Here is a 22,111-nt window from a genome sequence, read left to right as displayed (position 1 = left end):
TCCTAAAGTTACAAAGGTTAGGTTTAGGCATGTAAAGTTACTGTAGTCAGGGGTGTGTCTAGGGAGTAGGCTGAAATCTGATTCGCCACCCCAGTTAACACCACATTATAATAGGAAACATGATAGAGACATGATAGAAACAAGAAATATGATAAAACTTACCTTAAAATGACTCAAAGTTCACATTCTGAACACCTGTCTCTTGGGGTCAATCCCAGGTGAGTCCTGTGTTTGAAAAAATGTATGAACACTGCATGAGAACAGTCTGAATGCTTATATGTATATGACAGTTTTCCTTCCTCTACTATACACTATTTAGTTATATAGGACTGTGTGATGTATACAATCATCAGAATGAGTGAGATAGAGTCACAAGTTCATGTATTTTTTCCACATAAGTTAGCTGTAACATGCATTCGATATGCTTACAAACAAAACAAGGCCAAAAGGCTGACGATATTTGAAGTGTAATGATTTAAGACTGCTGTGGCTCAGGTGATAGAGGCTGCCGTGCACTGCTCAGAAGGTCGACGATCCTTTGCTCCTGCAGTCTGCATGTCAAAGTATCTTTGAGCAAGTTAATGACATTGAATCATTTTTCAAACATTTGAAACTGAGTGGCAGGTGGCATGGTAACCTCTGCCACCAGTGTATGAAAGAGTGTGTAAATGGGTGAATGTGAAAAGTGGTGTGACAGCCCTGCGAGTGGTCAAACTACTAGAAAGACACTATACAAGTGCAAGTTCATTTACCGAGATAGATGAGTCCACTTCTGACATGCTTCCAGTGCATATTTCAGCCGCGGCAACGCCATCCATAGTGCAACCACAATGCAATGGCACCATCTAAAACTCAAGACAAGATGAGTTATTTTGCAGCTGTTCTACAAAACTGATTATTACAAATGTAACAAAAACAATCAAGCCCCAATCTTAAATTGCATTACTTCTCAATAGAAGTACTTAAAGCTATAATTGGTAACTTAAAAAACTGTCATATTTGCTGAAGCTATCACTATATCCTGACAGTAGTAAAAGAAAGAAAGAACATGCTTCTCTACCTCCTCTTAGTGCTTCTGGTGGCATTTGGGAGAATCCAACCGAGCTAAACGTAAAAACAACCCATAAAAGCCAAGGAGTCTGTAACTCAGTCGTTAATCATGGCAATTGTGGCTCCTGAACTAATGTCAAATGAGGTAGCACTGATCATCAAATTCTGTCTTTGAATTGCCTATTTATTGCCTAAAATGTTTTCAGAGATATATTTTAGTGTAAACTTTGTAACCTGGCTGCCACGTTGACAGCAGTTAAGCCAAAATAAAGCACAGTTTACCTGTAAAATTCTCATTTTACAGCTAAACAGTACACTAAAATATGTTTCTAAAAACATTTAAAGGTAAGAAATAGGCAATGCAGTAACAGAATCCTGATTCATATTTGATTAGTGCTGCCTAGTTTGCAGTACATGAGCAGTTATTGACAGCTGCGTTAGACTTTTGGGCTCTGATTGGTTTGTTTTTGTTCAGCTGAGATGGATTCTAGAAAATACCATTAGAACAAGGAGGCAGAGGAACGTGACCTTTTCCAGATTATCTGTCTCATGTACCACTGTCTGGATAAGGAGACAGTTATTGTGACAAATATTTGCTTTTTTCTTTTTAAAATGCACCTACTTTATCTTTAAGAGAACCTCAATAAATGCTGAATGAACATTCAGCCTATAAAAGCAAAAAATACAGAATGGAAACACATAACTCCAACATAAACACACAGAGTCAAACATATTTAACAAATATATATTGTAGTACAGCATGCCTTATGTATAAACCCTCTCTTTGCCGCTTTCCTTTACACACACACACACACACACACACACACACACACACACAGGCAACTTGCCAGGTGGCACATTGTCACAGCATGAGGTTTTGTGGCGCTATAGGCGATACAGCATGGCACTGTGTAAAGTGTCATTTGGCAGCAGACATGTCAAGACGGGATCAAAACGAGGAAGATCTTTTTTCTCTCTCAAACTCACACATACAGTGAAACTCTCACATCTGAGTGCACAGATGCACATGCAGCACATGGATGCATACTAATGTATCATACTAATGTTATCTTGAGCACAGTAACACAGTGATGAGGTTAACCCAATTTTTCTTGTGCTGCTTTAAGAAATCTTTCACAAGAAATTAAACCGTTGATACCCGCAATTTCTTTCAGAAAAATGGAAGGCAATGAGCAACTTAGTAAAACATGTTCCACAAATTGTAAGAAGTTAATATATTTGGATTTTTTTTTTTTTTTTAAACCTAGGGAAAATGTTGGGGGTAAAATTACATTTATGGCTATCATATTATGTTACAGAATTTTTAAGTACATTTTCGGGTCATTTTTTGTTGTCGATTCTATTTTTTTTTTCCTTTCTTCATTTTTTGAACCAATTTTTAGGTAATTTTCTTGTTTTTTTTTCTAATTTCTTCTTAAGTTTTGGGTCATTTTATTTGTGATTGCTCACTGCTTTCTTATCTTTTTTTTTTTTTTGGAGAAATCAAGTCAGTTTGCTGAAGGTTTCAAAGGGTCAAAGAAAATCATTTATCAGTTGAACCTAAAACTAAGTTTCCCATTAGTGTGTGTAAATGAATCTAGTTGGCAGTGTTGGATTAGTTAAGATGAAAAGCAGGAGTAACAGTACCGTGCACACACACACACACACACACACACACACACACACACACACACACACACAGAGCAGTTAATTACATATCCTCAGTGTGTCATTGCTAACCACTCTGTCTTTATCGCTACAGAGTCACTTAGGCTTAGGCCAGCGGGGTCGGCTGCTATTTTAGCTAACACAGCAGCTTGGTGGCCTAACTCTGATAGAGGGGGTACACACATTCACACACAAACACACACACGTACAGCACACACACCACAACGCATGAGGGTTAAGACATTCGTATTGCAGTTTTTAAATTGATGTGGGCCTCAAATGCTACATTTTCCTGCTCGGAGCCACTCGTACCCAATCACCTCGGAAAACAGCCACCGCAGCATTGAAGGGATGAGAGCAACTTTTACTGTAGGTGCTGTAAATCTAGGTAGCTTATCCAGTTGAAGGGCTTCATTGCAAAAAAGCTGAATCCATTTTGGGAAGATTGCAAACTTGTGTGTTCATTTCTCACCAAAAAAAAAAAAAAAGGTAATTACAGTCTCCAAAATACTGGTTTCCAAACCTTTTGTGTCTGTACTTCCCAACTCTAGTCCTCACATGAACTCAACACCTCATGTTTCAAATTTGTTTATTTAACCCTTTGAAACCTGTGCAAATTGGCCTGGTTTCTTTCAAAACCATAAACCAGGGATGTCAACGCCTCTGTCCTGTTTATTTTCATTAATCTAGTTTTTCTTTTTGTTTTTATTTATAGTAAAACTTATATTACTATTTTAAGTTGAAATACTTGTAAAAGGCGTCTGAAAGCAGCACAAGAATGGTTTTAAGCAAGTAAATTATACAAAAGTTGATATTTTTACAACCGTATTTTCTTGGTGCAGGTTTGTTTGGTTTGCATTTAATTTTGCAGAAGTTGGACTTTTTTGTCACAGCTGGTGAATACAGCAAACAAGAGACAGGACCCAAACACTGACAGCAGCAGGCAAACGATCCAAGAAGAGGCAGTCAAGGTAATCTAGACACAAGCAAGCACAGCAAAAAGCACATAACAAACCGAGTGAAAAGGACCAGCAAGGCTAACTGAAGAAACAGCTAAGACTGGGCAGGGAAAATCAGGGGACTGCAGTGGAAACAGGTGTGTGGGTGTCAGGTGACCGAGACTGGCAAGATATTTTAAGGGCATCTAATGGGTGGTTTGAGAATGGCAGATCTGTGGAGTAAGAGGGGGGTGCGCGTCCTGGGGTGAAGTGAACAGGGGCTGAAAATAGTGACAGACAGCCAGGCAACACTAACCAACCACTGGACTACTAAGCCTTCATGACAGTATCAATCATGAATCCATTACTGTCAGCTCCCCATTTCAACAGCTTCAACTGTGCCAACCTTTAACTATTTTGACCACTATTTTATTACCTTTAGCCAAACATTTCAGCCATTTATTACTTTCACCTGACTTTTTAGACCAATTTTCCATTAGGTTTAGCTAAACGTTGAAACAATTTATTACTCCAAGCTCACCATTTTTATCTTAACATTACTTTTAGCTATTTTAACTGTTTATTTATTACTTTTAGCTACCTATTTTATCAATTTATTTTTTATTTTTAGCTATTTCAACCATTTTTTAATCACTTTTAGCTAACTATTTTGACCATTGATCCATTACTTTTAGCTAACCACTTCAACCTATTATTACTATTAGCAGAATATTCCAACCACTTACTTATTAGACTACTGTTAGCTCACAATTTTAACCATTTATCCATTACTTCTAGCTGACTACTTCAACCATTTTCTCCCACGTTTAGCAATTATACAACTGTTTATCTATTCATTTTTTGCTGTCCCTTTCAACCGCTTATCAATGACTTTACGCTAGCCATTTTAACAATTCATTTACTTTTCGCGTACTATATTAACCATATAGCCTGTAGGTACAGCTAGTGAAATGTTAAGCTAAATATTTCAACTATGTCCATTCTAACTATTTCCCTAAAACTACCTTTTGTTTGTCACGTTTCCCCCACATATAGAACATGCTAATTATTAGCATAAGCCTATGGCATTTTGCATAGCATAAATTAGCATAGCGGCCAGCGGACTTTTGCTGTTCTCGTAACTTAACCAATTTACATTTATTTAGTCTTTCTCTTACTCACCGCATCTTCCGACACAACTGCGACGGTGAATTTAAATCCGCTTGCATGTTTTTCACAGTCCAACATTGTTGAAACACAGCGGCTAACCTAACGTCAGCAAGAAGTCAGCAAGAGACGGAAAAGGACAAAAAGTTGAACCCGGCTGCACTTCACCTCGCTCTGTGATGATGCGACGGCGGGTGTTATTGACGTAGCTCTGCTGTGATGAAACTACAACGCTCACATGATGGACTACAAAAAGCGTATCCTCACTGGATTGTTTTTTTTTACGCAGCAAAGGGTTTTTTTTTCATAATTGTTTTGTGTTTTCTTAAAAAAAAACCAAAAAAACAATTGCACTTATTTAATGTTATGACCATGACTATAATTCTTATTATTGTTGAATTATTAGTGTTATCTTTATTATCTTAGGCCTACTTGTTTTATGCCCGTTATAAAGGCTAAATAAGGACAACCTGATGAAGAATATTACATAAATACCAAGGTGACAATTAAAATAAAAGTAATAAAGGCTCCCAGTCACAGAGGTGAAATGAAACGTTGTGACACGAGATGGTGGCTCACACTCACCCTCATTTTGCCTCATATTTATCATCATGAATTCTCATAGGATTTCATGAAAATAATAAATATGAAAATATGTACGATGTGTAAGATCCACTACTGTACATATAAGCATTCTTAAATTTCAGACAAGATGAAATGAAAACATTAGCTCTCTTAAAACATCCCCTCGTGTTCTGGTTAATGATGTACAGGTGTTTATTGTCACGCCAGTTAGAGAAATATAATCGTGAACTATTTTTGCTTGAAACTGTATTATAGAAAACAGTCTCTAGTAAATATTAAATACACATAAAGCATATCTGGCACTGCCCAAATTCAACACAATTACTGCCTCTGCAAGCAATGGCCACTTACCTGCATGTGCTGATGCATGACGGCGTCCCCAGTTGAATCAGTATGTCGAAAAGTGTTTTTATTCAAGGAAATTACTGTACTATTACTCTAAATTACTGAGACTCTTTTTTAAGGCAAAGGTGATACAGCAGTAAATGATACCAGTGTTGATGTTCAGTTTAATCAGCTGATGTGTTAAACCTCTTTCTCCTTCACTGTCAGTCTACACTGTGAAATACATTTTCAGCCTGTGAAAGGCACATAAGAGGCACACAGATTTAGAGGCATGATGCTGCACAATTCAAGAAGTTGCACTTTGAGTTCAACCCTTTTTCTCTGCAGCTTCCAGAGGTGCCAAGGCGTGACTCATCATCAGTACTTGCTGAATATTCAGGGAAAAAACATGCAGCATAGACTTGCAGCATCTGAAAATATAGTAGGGACATATCATCCCTGAAGCAGAAAAATAATCCATGTTTGTGCTTCTCATGGTTTTTACGTAGGATGAAATTATTTGTCAAGACTGAGGATGAACATCTGTATTTCTGTGCAAAGGCAACAGACTGAGTAATCTTTTGGATGGCACCCGTGATGAGCAACACAAGTAGCAATTCTTCTGGTACCCGGGTAAACACAGGACCATGGTGCCTGGAAATGCAGCAATGCTGCTGGTCAGGTGGACGGCACCCGGCGTGGCCCTGTGATACGTGGGCAGGTGTCGTCAGATGTTAACACAGCTGGAACCTGTCGCATCTGTATCCTACATTACTGGATGCCGTCAGGTTGAGATGATGCTGGCAACAACGTAATATAAGGAGCTGAAGGGTCAATATAGTGTGGGTGGGAGTAGCAGTGAATGGGTTAAACAAAACCTGGACTTTCACCCAGGTGCGTGGTGTTCATGTCCTGCATGAATGTAGAGCCAAACCATGATGCTTTTTCCGAAACATAACCACGTGATTTTGTTGCCTAATCCTAACTATGCGCTTTGGGTGACATCCTAGCATTGGTTACGGCATCCCTGAACGTCAACAGCAGATGCTGGAGGATACCTAGAGTGTAATATGTAGACGTGAAAGTCCACTGACAAAGTGGCGATATGTGTCGACTTGGGACGACAGCGTGTTGAATAACCTCCTCGAGTTAACTATTACAAAGTCAAGCAACACAGACAGTACCCCAGTAAACAAATACAGCGGTCTCATTGAAATGAATGAGGGGTCTGAGTTTTCTCATGCAGTGCTAATATCAGTCTGAACCCAGCCTCACTTTTGAGATGGATTCAGAGTGACACACGTATAAAGTCTTGTCGATCTTGGTCACCATGACGCTGTCAGTGCTGATGAGTAGACACACAGTGAATCTGATGGGGGCTCAGTCCTGCTGAAGTTCAGCTTGATGTGATGAGTAAGAAGTCAAAGTTAATTTGGGGAGTTCATCTTTCTTATGCAGCAAATATATTCCTCACAAGTCTCCTGAGTTTTGACTCGCGCTCTAATTGTGTGAAGTCATGTATAAATATGCACTTCCTAGTTACCGACAGAGAGAAACTCTCACCCACTAAAGGTAAAATCGATGCCATGTCAAAGTTCGCAACTGCTCGGCTTCAAAATTGTGAGCACACAGTTCTTGAGTCAGACTGTGAGATTTGAAAATATGACGGAAGAAATTAAAGGACAGATCAGTTCTTTGTTGTAGGGGTTCACATGAAGTGCATTCTTTAAATAGCCCTCCAATTTAATCTCCGAAGAGCACGCTGTTCCACGTCTTAGGAGCAGGCAAGGGAACTTTTCCAGTTGTGTCAGTGGCTGATAAATCCCAGTGTTACTAAGCTACTTTCACTATTTTACCAACTGACTACAATAAAACACGTCTCTTAAAGTATTTAAATATCGTAAATCCAGTCATTAGAGCTCCCATTTTTACCCTTTAATGACCAGTTGTGGTGACATCAACAGCAGCCAAGTGTCTCTTCAGAATTCATCAACTACTCAGAACTTTTTTAAAGTAGTTTTTTTGCACATGTTGGTGCCTGGCTTAAATTCCACATTTTACCTGCCCAGTGACTTGTCATCAAACATCAGAGCCAGCATTTAACAGCATGTTGAGTAAACCAAAACACCTGCATGGTGACCATGATAATCTCACAGCTAAGATTAGCCGTGCCTGCTGTGCGTTTTAGCGGAAAGATTATCACGGTCAGTGTGCAGGTGTTCTGATTTATCTTCTCAGCTGGATGAGATTGTCAAAAGATTACAACAAAATAGAAACTGCTATTGTAAAGACAATCACTGCCAACAAACAGTGATGTGTATGTATCAGGATCACCCTATTTGAACTAGGTTTATTATGAAAAAACAGAACTCCCAGCAATGAGTAAATAGCTTAGGCTACAATCCCATAATATTTGCTTAAAAGTCATTTTGCAACAGGCTGTAAGTAATCCCTGGATTAAACAATACATGAATACAGCAATTAACTAAAATTGTAAATAATTTCATTCAGCTGCGGCTCCTGGCCAAGTCAGTCTTATCCAATCACATCATTTTATAAAATCTATATTTCCCTGCAAATGCAGATGCTGCAAAACGCCTGTCAGAAAAACTAAACGTCAATATAGACATATCTCTTTAGCAAAGCTTTAAATGAGTGGTGAACGAATAAATGAATAAGAAAATAAGCATCATCAGTGTCAGTGGAGCTTTTTCCTAATAACTCCAAGCTGAGCAGTGTAAAGTGAATTAATCAATGCATTATGGCGCTATAGGAGAAATTAAAGCTTGATTGTTGCTGCCGAAATTGTTGGTTGGGACAGACCCAGTAACATGTAAGTATGTTCTCTCTTATGCATTTCCACAGACTATATGAAAATAATAGATGTAGCTATTGCAATGTTAACCACTGGTTTGTAGACTCCAGTTGAATGGCCTCTACTCTGGCATTTTTAATGTCACCAACTCAGGTTTTTTTGTCACCAGACATGACCATATTTGGATAAAAGGGTGGCGTGAACCCTAACCTCTAGGACACACTATGCGTGAGCAACCTCGCCACACTGCTGCAGCATGCATGCTTGTGGTGTTCACACTGGCAGCGTTGTTGCTGCGACTTCACTCATTTATGAAGCCATTAAAGTTTTTGTTGTTTTTTAAGTCACACTGTGAACATGATACCCTCTGTCACAAAGTTAGGCATTTCAGCCTGGGGTTTTGTGAAGATTGACTCGAGTCAGGGAACTGCTGCAACAGGTTGACATTTTCTGAGTTATGGTTGCCTTTATTATATAAGTACCACATGTGTTACTCTGAGGAGAACTGTTGGCCACTCAGTACGGATTTCCTGCTCTTAGAAATAATAAATACGAGCTCAGGTAAAGCAGTTAGAAGCTGCATTCCCTAACAGAAACACTGAAAGGTAGATGTACTTCAGTGGATATAGCAGACACAGACTTACGGCAATTTCCATTCTTTGAGGAAAGGTGGAGAAGAAAATGACATAAGGTGATGAAACTACTATAAGGGTACTTTTCCAGGTTATGCATATACTTTTTGTACTAACTTTAAAATATTAAATATGCCACTCTTAAGCAGCCAGAAATAATTTTCCATTCACCGCCCGACATATTTTTAGTTCCCTCCGTTGCCTCGGCACAAACTTGAAATTGAAACTGATTTACATCACAGTTGCCAGGGCCTCCACAGTGCATCTAAAATCCTCTCCAGAGACACCCTCAATCTGCACGTTATCCTTCATTGTGACAACAATACCGGTGCTGTGCGGCTCCTCTCTTCAAAAATGGAATCAGGAAATTGATTTCAGACACAGGCTTAAAATTCCATGAAAACGCCGTGAAGTCTGTCTCAACATTTCTGCCTTAGTGATCCCAGGATGTCGTAACATTTGGCAGCGTCAGCCGCTGATGAAAAGGACTCTCTCGCAGGCAAGTGGTGGTTTATAGGCCTGTAAAATTGGCGGAGTTAGAAGGGCATTGGGAGATAAACAGCAAAGGCTGATACTATAACAGTGACATACTGTACAAATATGGAGAGAGGAAAATGGCTGTGAGGACAACAATAAAGGAAAAGTTGATTCTGTTAATATTTGCACTATATCTTTTTCACTTCATGGTGCGCTCCAGCTGGTTCTTAGTTGGCACCTCTTCCATCTTTCCTCACACATAATGTGCGTGCACGTGCACAAGCAGGCGCCTTCCTGCGACCATTGTTGGTTTTAATGTATTTTTAATTTCCCATGAAGTGACTGGAGTCCTCAGTGACCGGCACTCCATAATTGGCTGCCTGTGTGAACATCAGTCAGCCTAACGAGAGCGAGGGAGCTTCGATGGCGGGCTGCCGCTGCGTGTGCGCACACACGCAGGTATGTAGTCTCATTTGCAAGTGAATGTAGCCTGGCTCTCGTTTTTGGTGTCTTCTCCTTTCCTCCCCGTCTCCTGAAACACACACACACACACTGAGAAAGAAAGTCTCATTAACCAAACTGGTGCTGCCATTTCCTCCAGAGGGATCAGATCAGTAACAGTGTTTACCTGTTATATGGGAACGGCGTGTGAATACAACGGATACAATTAGCTACATGTGGCACATTAGCACAGATTGTAGCTGAGGCCTGCTGGCTGCGACGGCTGAAGCATGCACAGAAAAGCATTTTTATCCTATTAGAGAACTTCATTCTAGGCTCACTGAAATACTGCTCATCAAACTTTGAGGCTGACTGCAATTATATATGAAATATTGAGCTCATACCCTCCATCTTTTTCCTCACCCAAGCACACAACAGTGCTCGTAATTGTGCACACCCTCTAAGCAAACGCAAGCGCAAACACAACATGACACCTTATTCAAAGCAATTTTGTCATATATAGGATTTATTTACACTTTCTATTTACAGATTTTTGTCTCAAAATCTTCTCTGTACACATTTTTAAATGCAAGACTTCTGTCACCCACACGCTCTAGTATTATTAGATTTTTCTGAGTACTCAAGAGGCAAAAGACATGGGGGACGGGAGGATTTTTGTCTTTTTTTCGGTTTGGTTTTCATCAACATATTTTCATGTCTGGAGAAGTAGAGCGAAAAGGAAAAGAAAAGAAATGAAAGCAGCTGAAAATGTTACTTAAGGATACCCTGCTGAAGACGCTCCAAAGAATGTCTGAAGCTTGCCTATCTGTGTGTGTGTGTGTGTGTGTGTGTGTGTGCGTGCGTGCGTGTGTGTGGGCTAATAGAAAAATCGGGCTCCAGCCAGATACCACATAGGCCTTCATCACCATGGAGACGTGTGTGTGTGTGTGTGTGTGTGTGTGTGTGTGTGTCTGTGTGCGTATGTGTTTTTGTGTGTACGTGTTTGTGTGTGTGTGTGGAGAGACAGTGGGTTACAGGCAGGCTAATTTGAGACTGGTAGCATGTGACTGCGTGTTTGTTTATTAAACCATCTCTTTTCACAAAGTAGGCAGCTACTTCTTGTTAAGGGGGAATTACTGCTTATGACATTACAGCAAAAATAAAGAAACTCTTTTAATGATTTGAAAAAGAGAAGGGGAGGGTCAAGCCCACTCTGTTTGCCCATGTCTCTCTCTCTCTTTCACACACACACATTCACAGAGAGTACAGTAGTTGTCAGCCTGCTTCAGGCATCCCAATTGCTTTAAAACCTGTTGCTGCATAAACTAATGTAGTTAGATAATGATGTGAAAGTAACTCTAGGTCAGGAGTTTCTTACACTTTACCATTTGTGTGTTTTTGGTTTTGGACTCTGGTTCAACATTTGACAGGCCTGCTGCTCCTGGTTATAATCGCCGTTCAGGGGAGGTGTTTAACAAACTATTAAAGGTACAGTGTGTAAGATTTAGGGGGATTTAGTGCCATCTAGTGGTGAGATTGCAGAGAACAACAAGATGAAACTTTAGCCCATGTGCCCAGTTTTTACCAGGAGCTAACTACAGTGGCAGACCAGAAAATGCAAAAAAATGAATGGCCCTATCCAGAGCAAGTGTTTGGTTTTTCGGTTCTGGGACACAGTAGAAATATGGCGGACAAACAGGATGACCTCCGTAGATGAGGATCCACTCTCTATGTAGGTACAAAACTGCTCGTTCTTTGGAAACAAAAACACTCGTCCGCTACCGGTTAGAATTCCTTTAGTATTCATTGTTCAGGAAGGTTCCACCAGGAGCCAAATTATCCATAGAGGGACAAAAGGAATCAGGTTACTTAAACCAGTAAAAACACTGAATAAAGCACTTTTACCTATAAAATCAGTGTTTTTAAGAAGCTCCTTGTCATGGAAGACTTGCTAACGCTGGCGGCAAATCCAAAAGCACGAACGGCCCTGTCTAGAGCCAATGTTTGATTTGTCCGTTCTTGGCAATAGTAAAATGGTGGTTCAATGTGGCAGATTCTGTTGACAAGGACTTGCTCCCTATGTAAATATAAACGGCTAAAAAAAACATACATATTATATACCATTTCTAACAATATATCCCCCTAAATCCTACACACTGTTTGAAGTTTGAGTTTTATTAAACACGTCATTATTTGTGGCTAACACACCCAACATCTAGATGAGGACAAAAAAAATATTTTCTTATTTTTCTGTCTTTTCACAGCAAATGCAAAATATCTTACTATTTCTTGCAGCAATCGAAAATCTTTCAAGTTTGTTTGAGGTCAAAAACATAACTGAGATTTTGTCTCATGTCTCCAGAGTCAGGCACAACTTAATAGGCTTTCATGTAAACAGCATAAAAAAATAAAAACCCCAAAAATGAAAAAGACATTTTTTTTAAAATGCTGATTGAAAGAATAAATCTCATACAAAAAGACAGACAGAGGGAGAGAGAACGAGAGAGAGGAAAAAAGGCTATAGACCTTCAAATTAAGTGCAGTTTTTCCTTGTCAGAGAGCATGGCAGATGAGGGAGCTTGTGAAACTGGTGCAGATTGTGTAAAAAAGAAATCCCAAGTGTGATCAAAGACTGACAGCTCTCACAGAAAAAGCGCTGAAACTTCCAAAAGAAACACAACCCCGTCCCTCTCTCCTTCCATCTCCCCTTCACACACCTACGCACACCGTCTTTGCAGGCTGGGGTGACAATAATGGATCCTGGCGGAGTCGCGACAGGAGGCTCCAGACGTTAACAGCTTTGTGTTATGTCATGAATGTCTGATTACCCCACCCTCACACACCCACCCCCTCCTCCAAACTTTACACCAATATGGTGCTACTAACTTTGGGTAAGACGTCCCATGTGATCTATATAAGCAGAGCAACAAAGACAGGAGACAGACAATGTATTGTAAGACAGTTATGTGCACAAGAATAATAAGGTTCTATTTAAATGTTCCTGCTGTTTTTGTTCAATTATGTGCAGCTCGCTATATGCAAAAGTACTTTACATTAAAGGGTCAGTTGATTAATTGTTATCTTTTCAGCTAGTGGCGTTTCAGTCACTTTAAAGAGGAGCTCAGACCAGCTTCTTCACCATGTTAACAATGCATTTCCTGTTTGACCAAAATCAAATGTGACCATAACATTTAAAGCCATTATTCTGCTCCACGCCATCATGTTTTTATTTACAACTGAGGGTCAGATCAACACTAACTTTGCTACACCAGTTGGAGGGGGAAAAACCAATGGCACATTGATCTACACCCTGATTAACCTGATCACCCTAATTTTTTCTGACAACACAGAGGATACTGAAACAGGATTGGTGTTATGGATGTATTATTAGATCTGGATACCGAACCCCAAAATAGCGCCTACTCAGTCCAATGAGAATTTCTTGCCTGGAGATAAAAAAGCCTCCAGGTTAACGAACCATGAATATGCACGGTAGTGTTTCCACCCATTACATTATGATGACACAGAGGATTTTTAATGTGTTTTGGCATGCAGGAGATTTATTCTCTGCAATTCCGCACGTGGCCACTGGGATAAATTGGAAGAAAGTCAGCACAGCATTCTTTGGTGCCTGACTGGTGCTGATGCCACATGATTTAACCACCAGAACCGATAGAGCACCCAAGGCATGAGTCAATTTTTGCACTTCTAGTTCCCTTGTCTCAAAGTCAATGTGTTTTTGAATGAATTTTTGTTGGAAGCCTGAAATAAGACTAGTTGAAGAGACTTTGAAGCTTTTACCTGTCTTTAAAAAGGCAGGTGCTATTAGTGGCTACATGAGAACGCCATCACGCAAAGCCACGCTGAACACGTCAAGTGGTGACGCTGAGTCACACAACTGTAGTGTTGTTTGTTTAAAGACTATAGCTTTTTTACTTCCGGCGACTGCAATTAGGCTTCAATAATGGTGAAAATGGTGTTGGTTTTTGGAGATTATCTTGCTGAACAAAACATCATAAATGTTTGTTTGCTACAGAGCTTATTTTTGGCAATAATCTAAATCCAATTGAAAATTCCCATCTGCTCTTTGACAAGGGAACCAGGGCGACGCTAACTTCTGCATTGGCCTACAGAAAAAAGGTCATCTCTGGGGCACTCTATATTGATCAAAAATATATGAAATTGTTTTTCAAAGGTGCAAGTATTCCTTAAATATACAGGCTGCAAGAAAACTTGTGTACCTGGTGCATCAATATATTTACAGGTAAGGACAAGGACAGCCTTTTGGATTATATTATTCATAAGAATCACTCAATAATGTTGAGCTAAAGTTGTATTTTTGAGGTGGAACTACTGTTCGTGGAGTGTTGTTTAGAGTTAATCAGTAACTGTTGAATGTCAACTTCACACTCTTAATTGGCATTTGCTGTAAGAATCACCAAACTATCAAACAAGTGACTCCTAAAGCCTCAGCAAAATATCAAAAAATCTTTCAAACGACACCAAACTGACAGACAACATACTGGATTGTTGCATGTCACATTTTTGTGAAAATCAGGCCCAAGAAAAAAGAAGACGAGGAAGGGAGAGCAAACAAAGACAGTATGAATCTTAATTAAGGCAAAATTGTCATTTGGATCTTTACTTCAAAACATCCCTGTGTAGAAGCACTTTATCCCCTCTGTGAATACCAAATTTATCTCCTGGGACGATGATTAAAATAATTTATTTTGACCCCCCCTTACTGTGTGCATGTTTCCCAATTTAGCGACATACGTGCAAATGTATGTATGTGGATTTCTCGTTGTGTGTTCTGAGGTAGTCCTGGGTTCAGAGAGGAGGGGTACTTGATAGATAAGACTTCATAAGCAGGCTGAGTGGGAATAAGTAGCTTCCTTCCTCCAAATGGCTTATCAGCTTCTGCGATGTCGATCTGTGGTGTGACTCCGCGGCCTCTCACCACTTTCTGTCTTACACTGAAACACTGTGATGTTGCAGTGTGGGTGGGAGGATGAGATAAAGGGGGTGAATTGAGTTGGTGTGTGTGGTTTGTAGATGGAGGGAGACATGTTTCCCACCCTCAGATTGACAATCACTCTCTGTAAAGTGTGTTGGTTTGTCTTGAAGGAAACTGTGTCCCTCCTGGCAAGCAGCAAGAGAAAAAAAAAAAAAAAAGAAACGAAAACAGGAGAGGTCATGTTCCCTCAGGTTGTGTTGTGACCAGGAGAGCGGACTCAGATATGTAAACCATCTAGCGCAGTGCCCTTTTGCCTTCTTTGTCTTTGCAACCGAAAAAAGGTCACATTTTGGCCTCGGGAAACAGAAAAAGAAGAGAAAACATATTGCCATGGCATCTGATTTTTTCGTAGCAGAAAATAACTTTTTTCTGAGCTGGACTTAACTCCCGCTGGTGCTGAGCTCACGGTCCTGCATCGGGCCTGAGGATGACCGAACTCCAAAAAAAGTCTTCAGTGATGAGGAGGGTTCTGCACTGGGCTGAAGGAGTGCACATTTCAGAGCTGATCAGAAACAAAATAATTTAAAAAAAGGCTCCACATCAACATGTTAAAATGCTACACCGCATGTCCTCTCAGTCCTTGGTTGAATCAAATCTCTTAGTAGCTGAAAGGCCCATTGGGCAATGTGGGAAAGGGAGGTTAAGAAAAAGGGAGGTCCTTCCCTGAGGGAATAGAGGCCTCGAAGTTCAGTACATGACTGCAGGTCAGGAAAAGTAGGAGGAAGAGGGGGAGGAGGAGGAGAAGGGAGCGGCCGCAGAGAGCCACACTTATCATCTCTTGTAGTGGTTGGGCGCGTCAGCAAAGGCAAACTTCAACCTGTAGGCTTCAGCCAGCAGTACACTCACTTCCTCGTTGCCCCAGTGCATTGTGGGGAGGTTCTGCAGGAGGATCATCAGACCCTGGTGAAAAGAAAAAAAGAAAGAACAAATGTTTAGGGGAGTAGGACTGAGGTGTCTTGAAATGGCTTTTGTTGTCCGACCAACAGTTCAAAACTCACACACTCTTCATTTACTATCAAACAATCAATTCTCACTCGCAACAAACTTCTGACATTTTTGCTCAAAAATGACTGCAACACTTAAAATAATTACACATGAATTAAAATTGCAAGATACTGAAGAATGTAGAAAAGTACAACAGACAGCAACTAAGTTTCAGAATAGAAATGATTAACCTACGGAGACCCCGAGAAGCAAATGAGAAAAAAGTGCGGGTGGTTTTTTTTTTAGAACAGGTGAAAAATAAGATATATCTCTGAATCAGTTTCAAAGTTCCCTTGTTTATTCTGTTAAAACAGGTGGGAAAAAAAGTTTTGGCAGTAAAAGGAAACTTTTTTTAACACCTGTTTCACACATAAAAAAAAGGAACTTAGAAAGATTCATGACATCAGGAGAAAAAACAATTAAGAAAATGAATCACCGGGATTTTCTTTTCAGTCGCCTCTAAGGTCTTCTGTATTGAATTGACGAGTAAAGACAAACACTGAAGTGAGATGGCCATGAAAGTAAAGATAAATCTGCAGCTGCTCAATAGACAAGAGGGCAGAGGAGGAGCAAGAGTAGTCAGTAAGTGATGTACTTTATCCTACAAAGACAACGCCATATATTATTGAAAAACTCAAGTGGCACAAGTTAAGGTCAAGATCAGACTCTTTTCTGACCAGGAAACAGGTTCTTCTATTTTCCAATGAACAGAAAAGAGTAATGTGTGCATGCGATGTGGAGTGGAATTAAAATCAGAGCTTAGTCGTCTGCAGAAACTACAACTATTCTGATAATCAGTAATTCCAGCCTCCTTATATGATGAATTTCTCTCAACTTCATCTCAATTTAAATGTTGATATCGTTGGTGGGCTGTTGTTTGGACGAAACAATTTCACTTTCTGATGTTTAATGATCAAAACAACCAAAACAAAACCCAGATAATAATCCTCTGATCAACTGACTGTCTATCTGTGAACTACAGCCTTAATTCAAATATCAGTGTTAAGATCAAGACCCCATTTACATCTGGTGTTGATGTGCAATCTGTGGCTGAATGTCCTCTCCTGATAAGTGAAAAATGGTGGAGGAAGCAATCGGCCAGACAATATCTAGAGGTGATCTGGCTGTCACCGTGATCAAATCACGGCTACGGGTAAGCGCAATCAAGAAAAAAAATCCACCCGACATTTGAAAGGCCATCTAACTCTTCATCTTTCTGATATCTCAATCAAGCCCGTCAAAAAGTTACAGACGGCCTCTTTCTCAGAAAAGAAAAAAAAAAAAGCTGAAACCATACAGCAGCATCGCTTCCCTTGTGACCACCAGCCAGGTCAACGTATTTACATACTAAGATAGATCAGATATTACTTATAAGGAAATATTACTACGTGCTGTAATATTGTTTAAAATTTACAGTATGTTTGATGGTGAAAAATTATTCCAGCCTCAGGTCTTTATTGAGAGCTCTTAGTCATCTTTTCAGTCTCTTCCTGGAACATTAAATGAGGAAACAAATGAGAGCACTGACTAATAGCTGGTGAAAAAGGCCAGTGAACAGATATCATTATCCACATAACGAATCCAAATACAGATCACATGTTAATACCAAGTATGAATGGGTCCCAAAAATACTTCTGAGAACTACAGACATAGAAACTATGAAAAACTACAGGGACACTTGGGGAGTGTAGATCTCTGCCAAGGCCAAATGCCCCATCTAGCATTGTAAGACAAAAATGATCTGCCCCGTGGTTCGGATCTGCTCCAAAAATGTACAGGTTTTTTAACTTGGCCTATGCTACACCCTTCCACCAAGTTTCATGAAAATTGGGCCAGTATTATTATTATTTTTTTTAATAATTATTTTTGACAATAATATAAAATAAATAAATAAATTAAACACAATACAAATTGAGAAGAAAAATATATAAAGATAAAGACTAAGAATTAAATGAAACTTTAATTTTTTCTTCTTTTTTTTATATTTAAAATGGTAAGGATAAAAGGCTCTTGATAACATGTACTTCGGCATTCCATATCTGCACACCATGATATCTGAGGGAGTCCTGGCCATATTTCTTTTGGAAAAAAGGAAGGTGATCGACCTGTCTAAACGATGATTACAATTTTTATAATCCTGCTGACAAACAGAAAAACAAACCAAACAGAGAGCATGATCGCTAAATACAACTACAGAACAAAGCACTATTGCAAGCTGTAGTTGCATGTGGGTTTCCACAAAGTACAGCCTTTTGGGTAATGCTGGTGTAGCAGACAGGCACAGTTACACTTGTTTTCTGCCTCTTCCTGTGTGTTTGAGTGTGACACAGATGTTATTAACTCCGTCAAAGTGCTTTAATAACAGCTGTGAGAGAGAAAGAGGATAAAGAGGCAGGTGCGGGTATAAGGGTGAAAAAAATCAGGAAAGAAAGAATAAAGTGTCAAGTACAATTCGGCGGAGCTCAAGCCTTTCCCCAGATTCCTGTTCTGTACATTACTATGTAAGTAAGGAGACGGACCACAGCAACACACACACGCAAGTTCAATCTTGCCAGCTAATGCCTCACTCTCAGAGGGGAATGAGACTGGTTAGCACTGAGACGGACTGATTCTCTGTGTGTGTGCGTGCATGCTATGGATCAGCGTCCCGGGAGCTTTCATCATCAAGGCTGAAATCATTGCCGTGACAACAGGGTTTACAACCAATCATGGTGGTGATAATCACATCGAAGGGCAAATCATGTTGGGTCTTCTGGTGTCTACACTCATCTGACTCCTGAGTCGTTTGCTGTTATCAGAAGGGACCCTGTCAAAATAAAGTTTGTTCACACCGGGGATGAGTGTTATTTCCATATTTGAGTGTTTGTATAAATTATAGAGCACTTACGTAGTAGCTCAAAAAAAAAAAAAAAGTTGTGAAAATTGGCCAACAACAGAAATTATTTGCAATTTGAAATGAATTTATTAAACAATTAATTGTTTGCTGTTATGTTACATAACATGGAAAGTTATTAACGGAAGATTACTTTAATAATTAATTAGGATTTTAGTCACTCCATTACTTTTCCAGGACTGGAAACTGAAATTCCATGACTTTTTTTAGGTTTTCTGTGACCTTTGGAACCCTAATAACACACAACAGAATAACATGACTATTCCCCCCCAAAATTGTAGGATTTCACTAAATCCAAGACATACCCAGGCCAGGAAAACAAGGCTTATTTTTGTGTATTTGTGTTGTATTTTTGTATTCAAAAAAATGTTGCTGTCCTGGGTCGCAAGACAAACCTCAGAATTTTTTCCTGACAAAGCGAAATCAAATCAAATCAAATTCCGTGAATGTTCTACATTTTCATAATGGCTGGAACCATGCAGGGGAGTAGTCCCATAACTCAGAGAGAGTGGGGCAAGGAGGTGCTGAGCAAAGCAATATGTGTGCGCAGCTTTACAATAAAATGATCAATAAAATATCACTTTAAAGTTGTAAAAAAACAAATAGAAATGTCTCGTTAACATGCAGGAGGTTGAAAAGCGATTACTCTATGGGTTGAACGAATACAGACGTCCAAATTGGGTACTGATGCCCATCCTTAGTTTGCCCCGGTTTGAATGTAACTCTAATGAATCCTACTTACCTCTGTTTTATGAATGTGTCAAAGTGATTCTAAATTAAATGTCAATTCTACCCTCATCTGACCACAACTGCTGAGAAAGTCAAACTAAACAAAACTTTAGGAGTGTATATTCACTACAGTGAGGCGCTTGGTATTATTTTATCCTCCTACGTATTAAATTGATGGTGTTTGGCTCCATTAATTCTTTCCTTCCTCGCACGTTTTTAATGAGCCAGTGAGACGACCCTGATGACTTTTCAACAAAAAGCATTTGTATTCTGGGGGAGGGTGGAAAAGTACAAGTTTTCTTCAACTAATTAAGCTCAAAGCTGCCGTCCCAGCCAGATTTTACAGATTAGTCGGCAACTGTGTTTCATCTCTGCCTTCTGAATAACTTAAAAGGTGACTCTCAGTTTTGACATGTACTAAATGTGGGAATTTGTTTGTTTGTCTTCTCCGAAAATATATCTGGTGATTATTTCGTTGACCGACTTTTGTGAGCCTCAGGCCCTTAAAATGTGTTAAAACCCTGTTGGAGTCATTTAAAAAATTCACAAGCGGTGAGTGAGCGCTGCTTAAAAAATGCTAACAAATTCGGCCGCAAGTGTCGTCAAACATAAAATGAGGACTCTGGGTTCATGATCAGGTTCCCTCTAAAATACAGCTCCGTATCACTATCATCAAAATCCAGCTGCTTGTTAATTCTACAATTTAAAAACACGCTATAATGGACGCTCCTCTGAGAAGAGGACTTGGACCTTGACTTTGAAAGACTGACCTAATGACATCCCGCTTGGTTCAGAAAGACGCACTTCTCTTAAGTATTTTCACTCGGAGGGATGGAGAGCGGAGCAAAGAGAGACAGCAGCCTGATCAGAATTCAGCTTGCCTTTCTCTCATCTGTATTCAATAGAGCATCACTATCAGCGCTCCCCCTTCTCATCACTCACCCTCTCTCCCGTTTGCACACACATGCACGCAATCCAGCAATGTTGCTCGCAGCTAAGGGACTGCGTGTAAGTGCAAGCGGCTTCGTGCATTGTGTATTTATGATTATGTTATGTCTGCTTACGTAAAAACAATCAGTTGCAAAAGAAGAAGAACAAAAAAAAAACCTGTTTGAACTGCGGATGTCCTGCTGAACATCTGTCAGGCGCATTAAGCTGAAAACAAATAGCAAATATCTTATTTAAATAGAACAAAGCATGAACAGGAAGGAAAACACGGGCAGCAGAGGATCGTTCAGGCTGCAACTAATTTAATCAAATGTAGTTCGTGTCAGTCAGACTTACAGTGCGCAGTTCATGTGTATGTATGTTATGTATTTATGTGAAAGTGTGTGTATAGTAAGTATTCTGTGCATCGTCCCGGTGGTCCTGGATGCCTGGGGCTAGACATCGTGTACCTCCCCTACTGTAGTTGACTGCCCCGGGCTTTTCAGGAAGAAAAACCTGAAAGCTTCCCGATGGAATAACAAGACTGTATCCTGGCTGCATGTGACTTGCAAAAAACTAATATATGCTGAGGAGCAACCAAAGACTAAAAAAGGGCCTCCTGCATTTTTTTTGATAGTTTAGCTGAAGATAGACAGAAGAAGGGGCAGAGGCAGAGAGAGAGGCTGATATGTAGCAAAGAACCAGGTCAGGACAGTTGCATTTATTGGACAGATTTAACACCAAAACAAGAGAATTTGGATGCTGTATATGTTGTTTTAAAGCAATTATGAAAAAGGAATGGAAAACAGTGGCTATATAAATATATATATATATATATATATCATTGCTTTTTTTGTTACAATGAAATGTTCTGATGGGAAACTTTTGGTCTGGCTTTTAAGTGGATGTCACTTTACGCACCACTCCACCCAAATACCACTGCAGACCAAGTATGCCCTCCCATGGCAATGGCACTCAAGAATGACCCTAGGCGCATGAAAAAAGCTTAAGGCATCAACCTGACCTCCAAATTCCCCAGATCCTCACCTGATCAAGCATTGCCAGGATGCACTGGTACCCCAGAGGTACCCTAATCCATGGTGGGTCCAGGCATGTACACAGGACCTCTGGGGGTTCCCCGTGTTGTCTGGCATTAGTGCATTAGATCCTTGGATGCTTGATCGGATTGGGATCTGGGGAATTTGGAGGCCAGATTGACGCCTTGAGCTCTTTCATGTTCCTTTGGGTGATTCTTAAGAGTTTTTGTGGTGTGACATGGTGAACTGTCTTGCTGGGGGCCAACTTCCATCAGGGAATGCTGTTGCCATGAGGGAGGTGGGGTACTTAGTCTGTAATGGTGTTGTGGTGAGTGAAGCATGTCAACGGGCACCCACACGAATGCCAGGTTTCCCAAAGCACAGAGATAGAAAAGTATGGTGTGTGCTACTGAAGGTTTAATGATTG

The 22,111-nt window shown here is 39.9% G+C and overlaps 2 protein-coding genes across 5 annotated transcripts in view; both read right to left on the bottom strand.

The window, feature by feature from the left end:
- tafa5a (TAFA chemokine like family member 5a) overlaps positions 1 to 4,986 on the bottom strand; it is a 329,946-nt gene extending 324,960 nt beyond the window's left edge. For both annotated transcript variants that reach the window (XM_088072751.1, XM_088072752.1), the window contains exons 1-3: positions 4,839 to 4,986; positions 753 to 845; positions 163 to 225 (exon numbers count right to left, since the gene is read on the bottom strand). The gene's annotated coding sequence lies outside the window, so the exon portion shown is untranslated. The remainder of the gene's footprint in view (positions 1 to 162; positions 226 to 752; positions 846 to 4,838) is intronic.
- A 5,619-nt stretch (positions 4,987 to 10,605) lies between these two features.
- The window catches only part of tbc1d22a (TBC1 domain family, member 22a), a 161,139-nt gene continuing 149,633 nt past the window's right edge, over positions 10,606 to 22,111 (bottom strand). For all 3 annotated transcript variants that reach the window (XM_088072619.1, XM_042511041.2, XM_042511040.2), the window contains one exon: positions 10,606 to 16,014. In XM_088072619.1, the coding sequence (XP_087928745.1) occupies positions 15,886 to 16,014 (129 nt within the window). In that variant the 3' untranslated portion in view covers positions 10,606 to 15,885. The remainder of the gene's footprint in view (positions 16,015 to 22,111) is intronic.

The sequence above is a fragment of the Plectropomus leopardus genome, chromosome 22 (genome assembly GCF_026936395.1).
Source record: "Plectropomus leopardus strain MGB_pleo_1.0 chromosome 22, ASM2693639v1, whole genome shotgun sequence".
Taxonomy (NCBI): domain Eukaryota; kingdom Metazoa; phylum Chordata; class Actinopteri; order Perciformes; family Serranidae; genus Plectropomus; species Plectropomus leopardus.
Note: the sequence above shows the minus strand (reverse complement) of the source record. Positions and strands in the feature narration are given on the sequence as shown.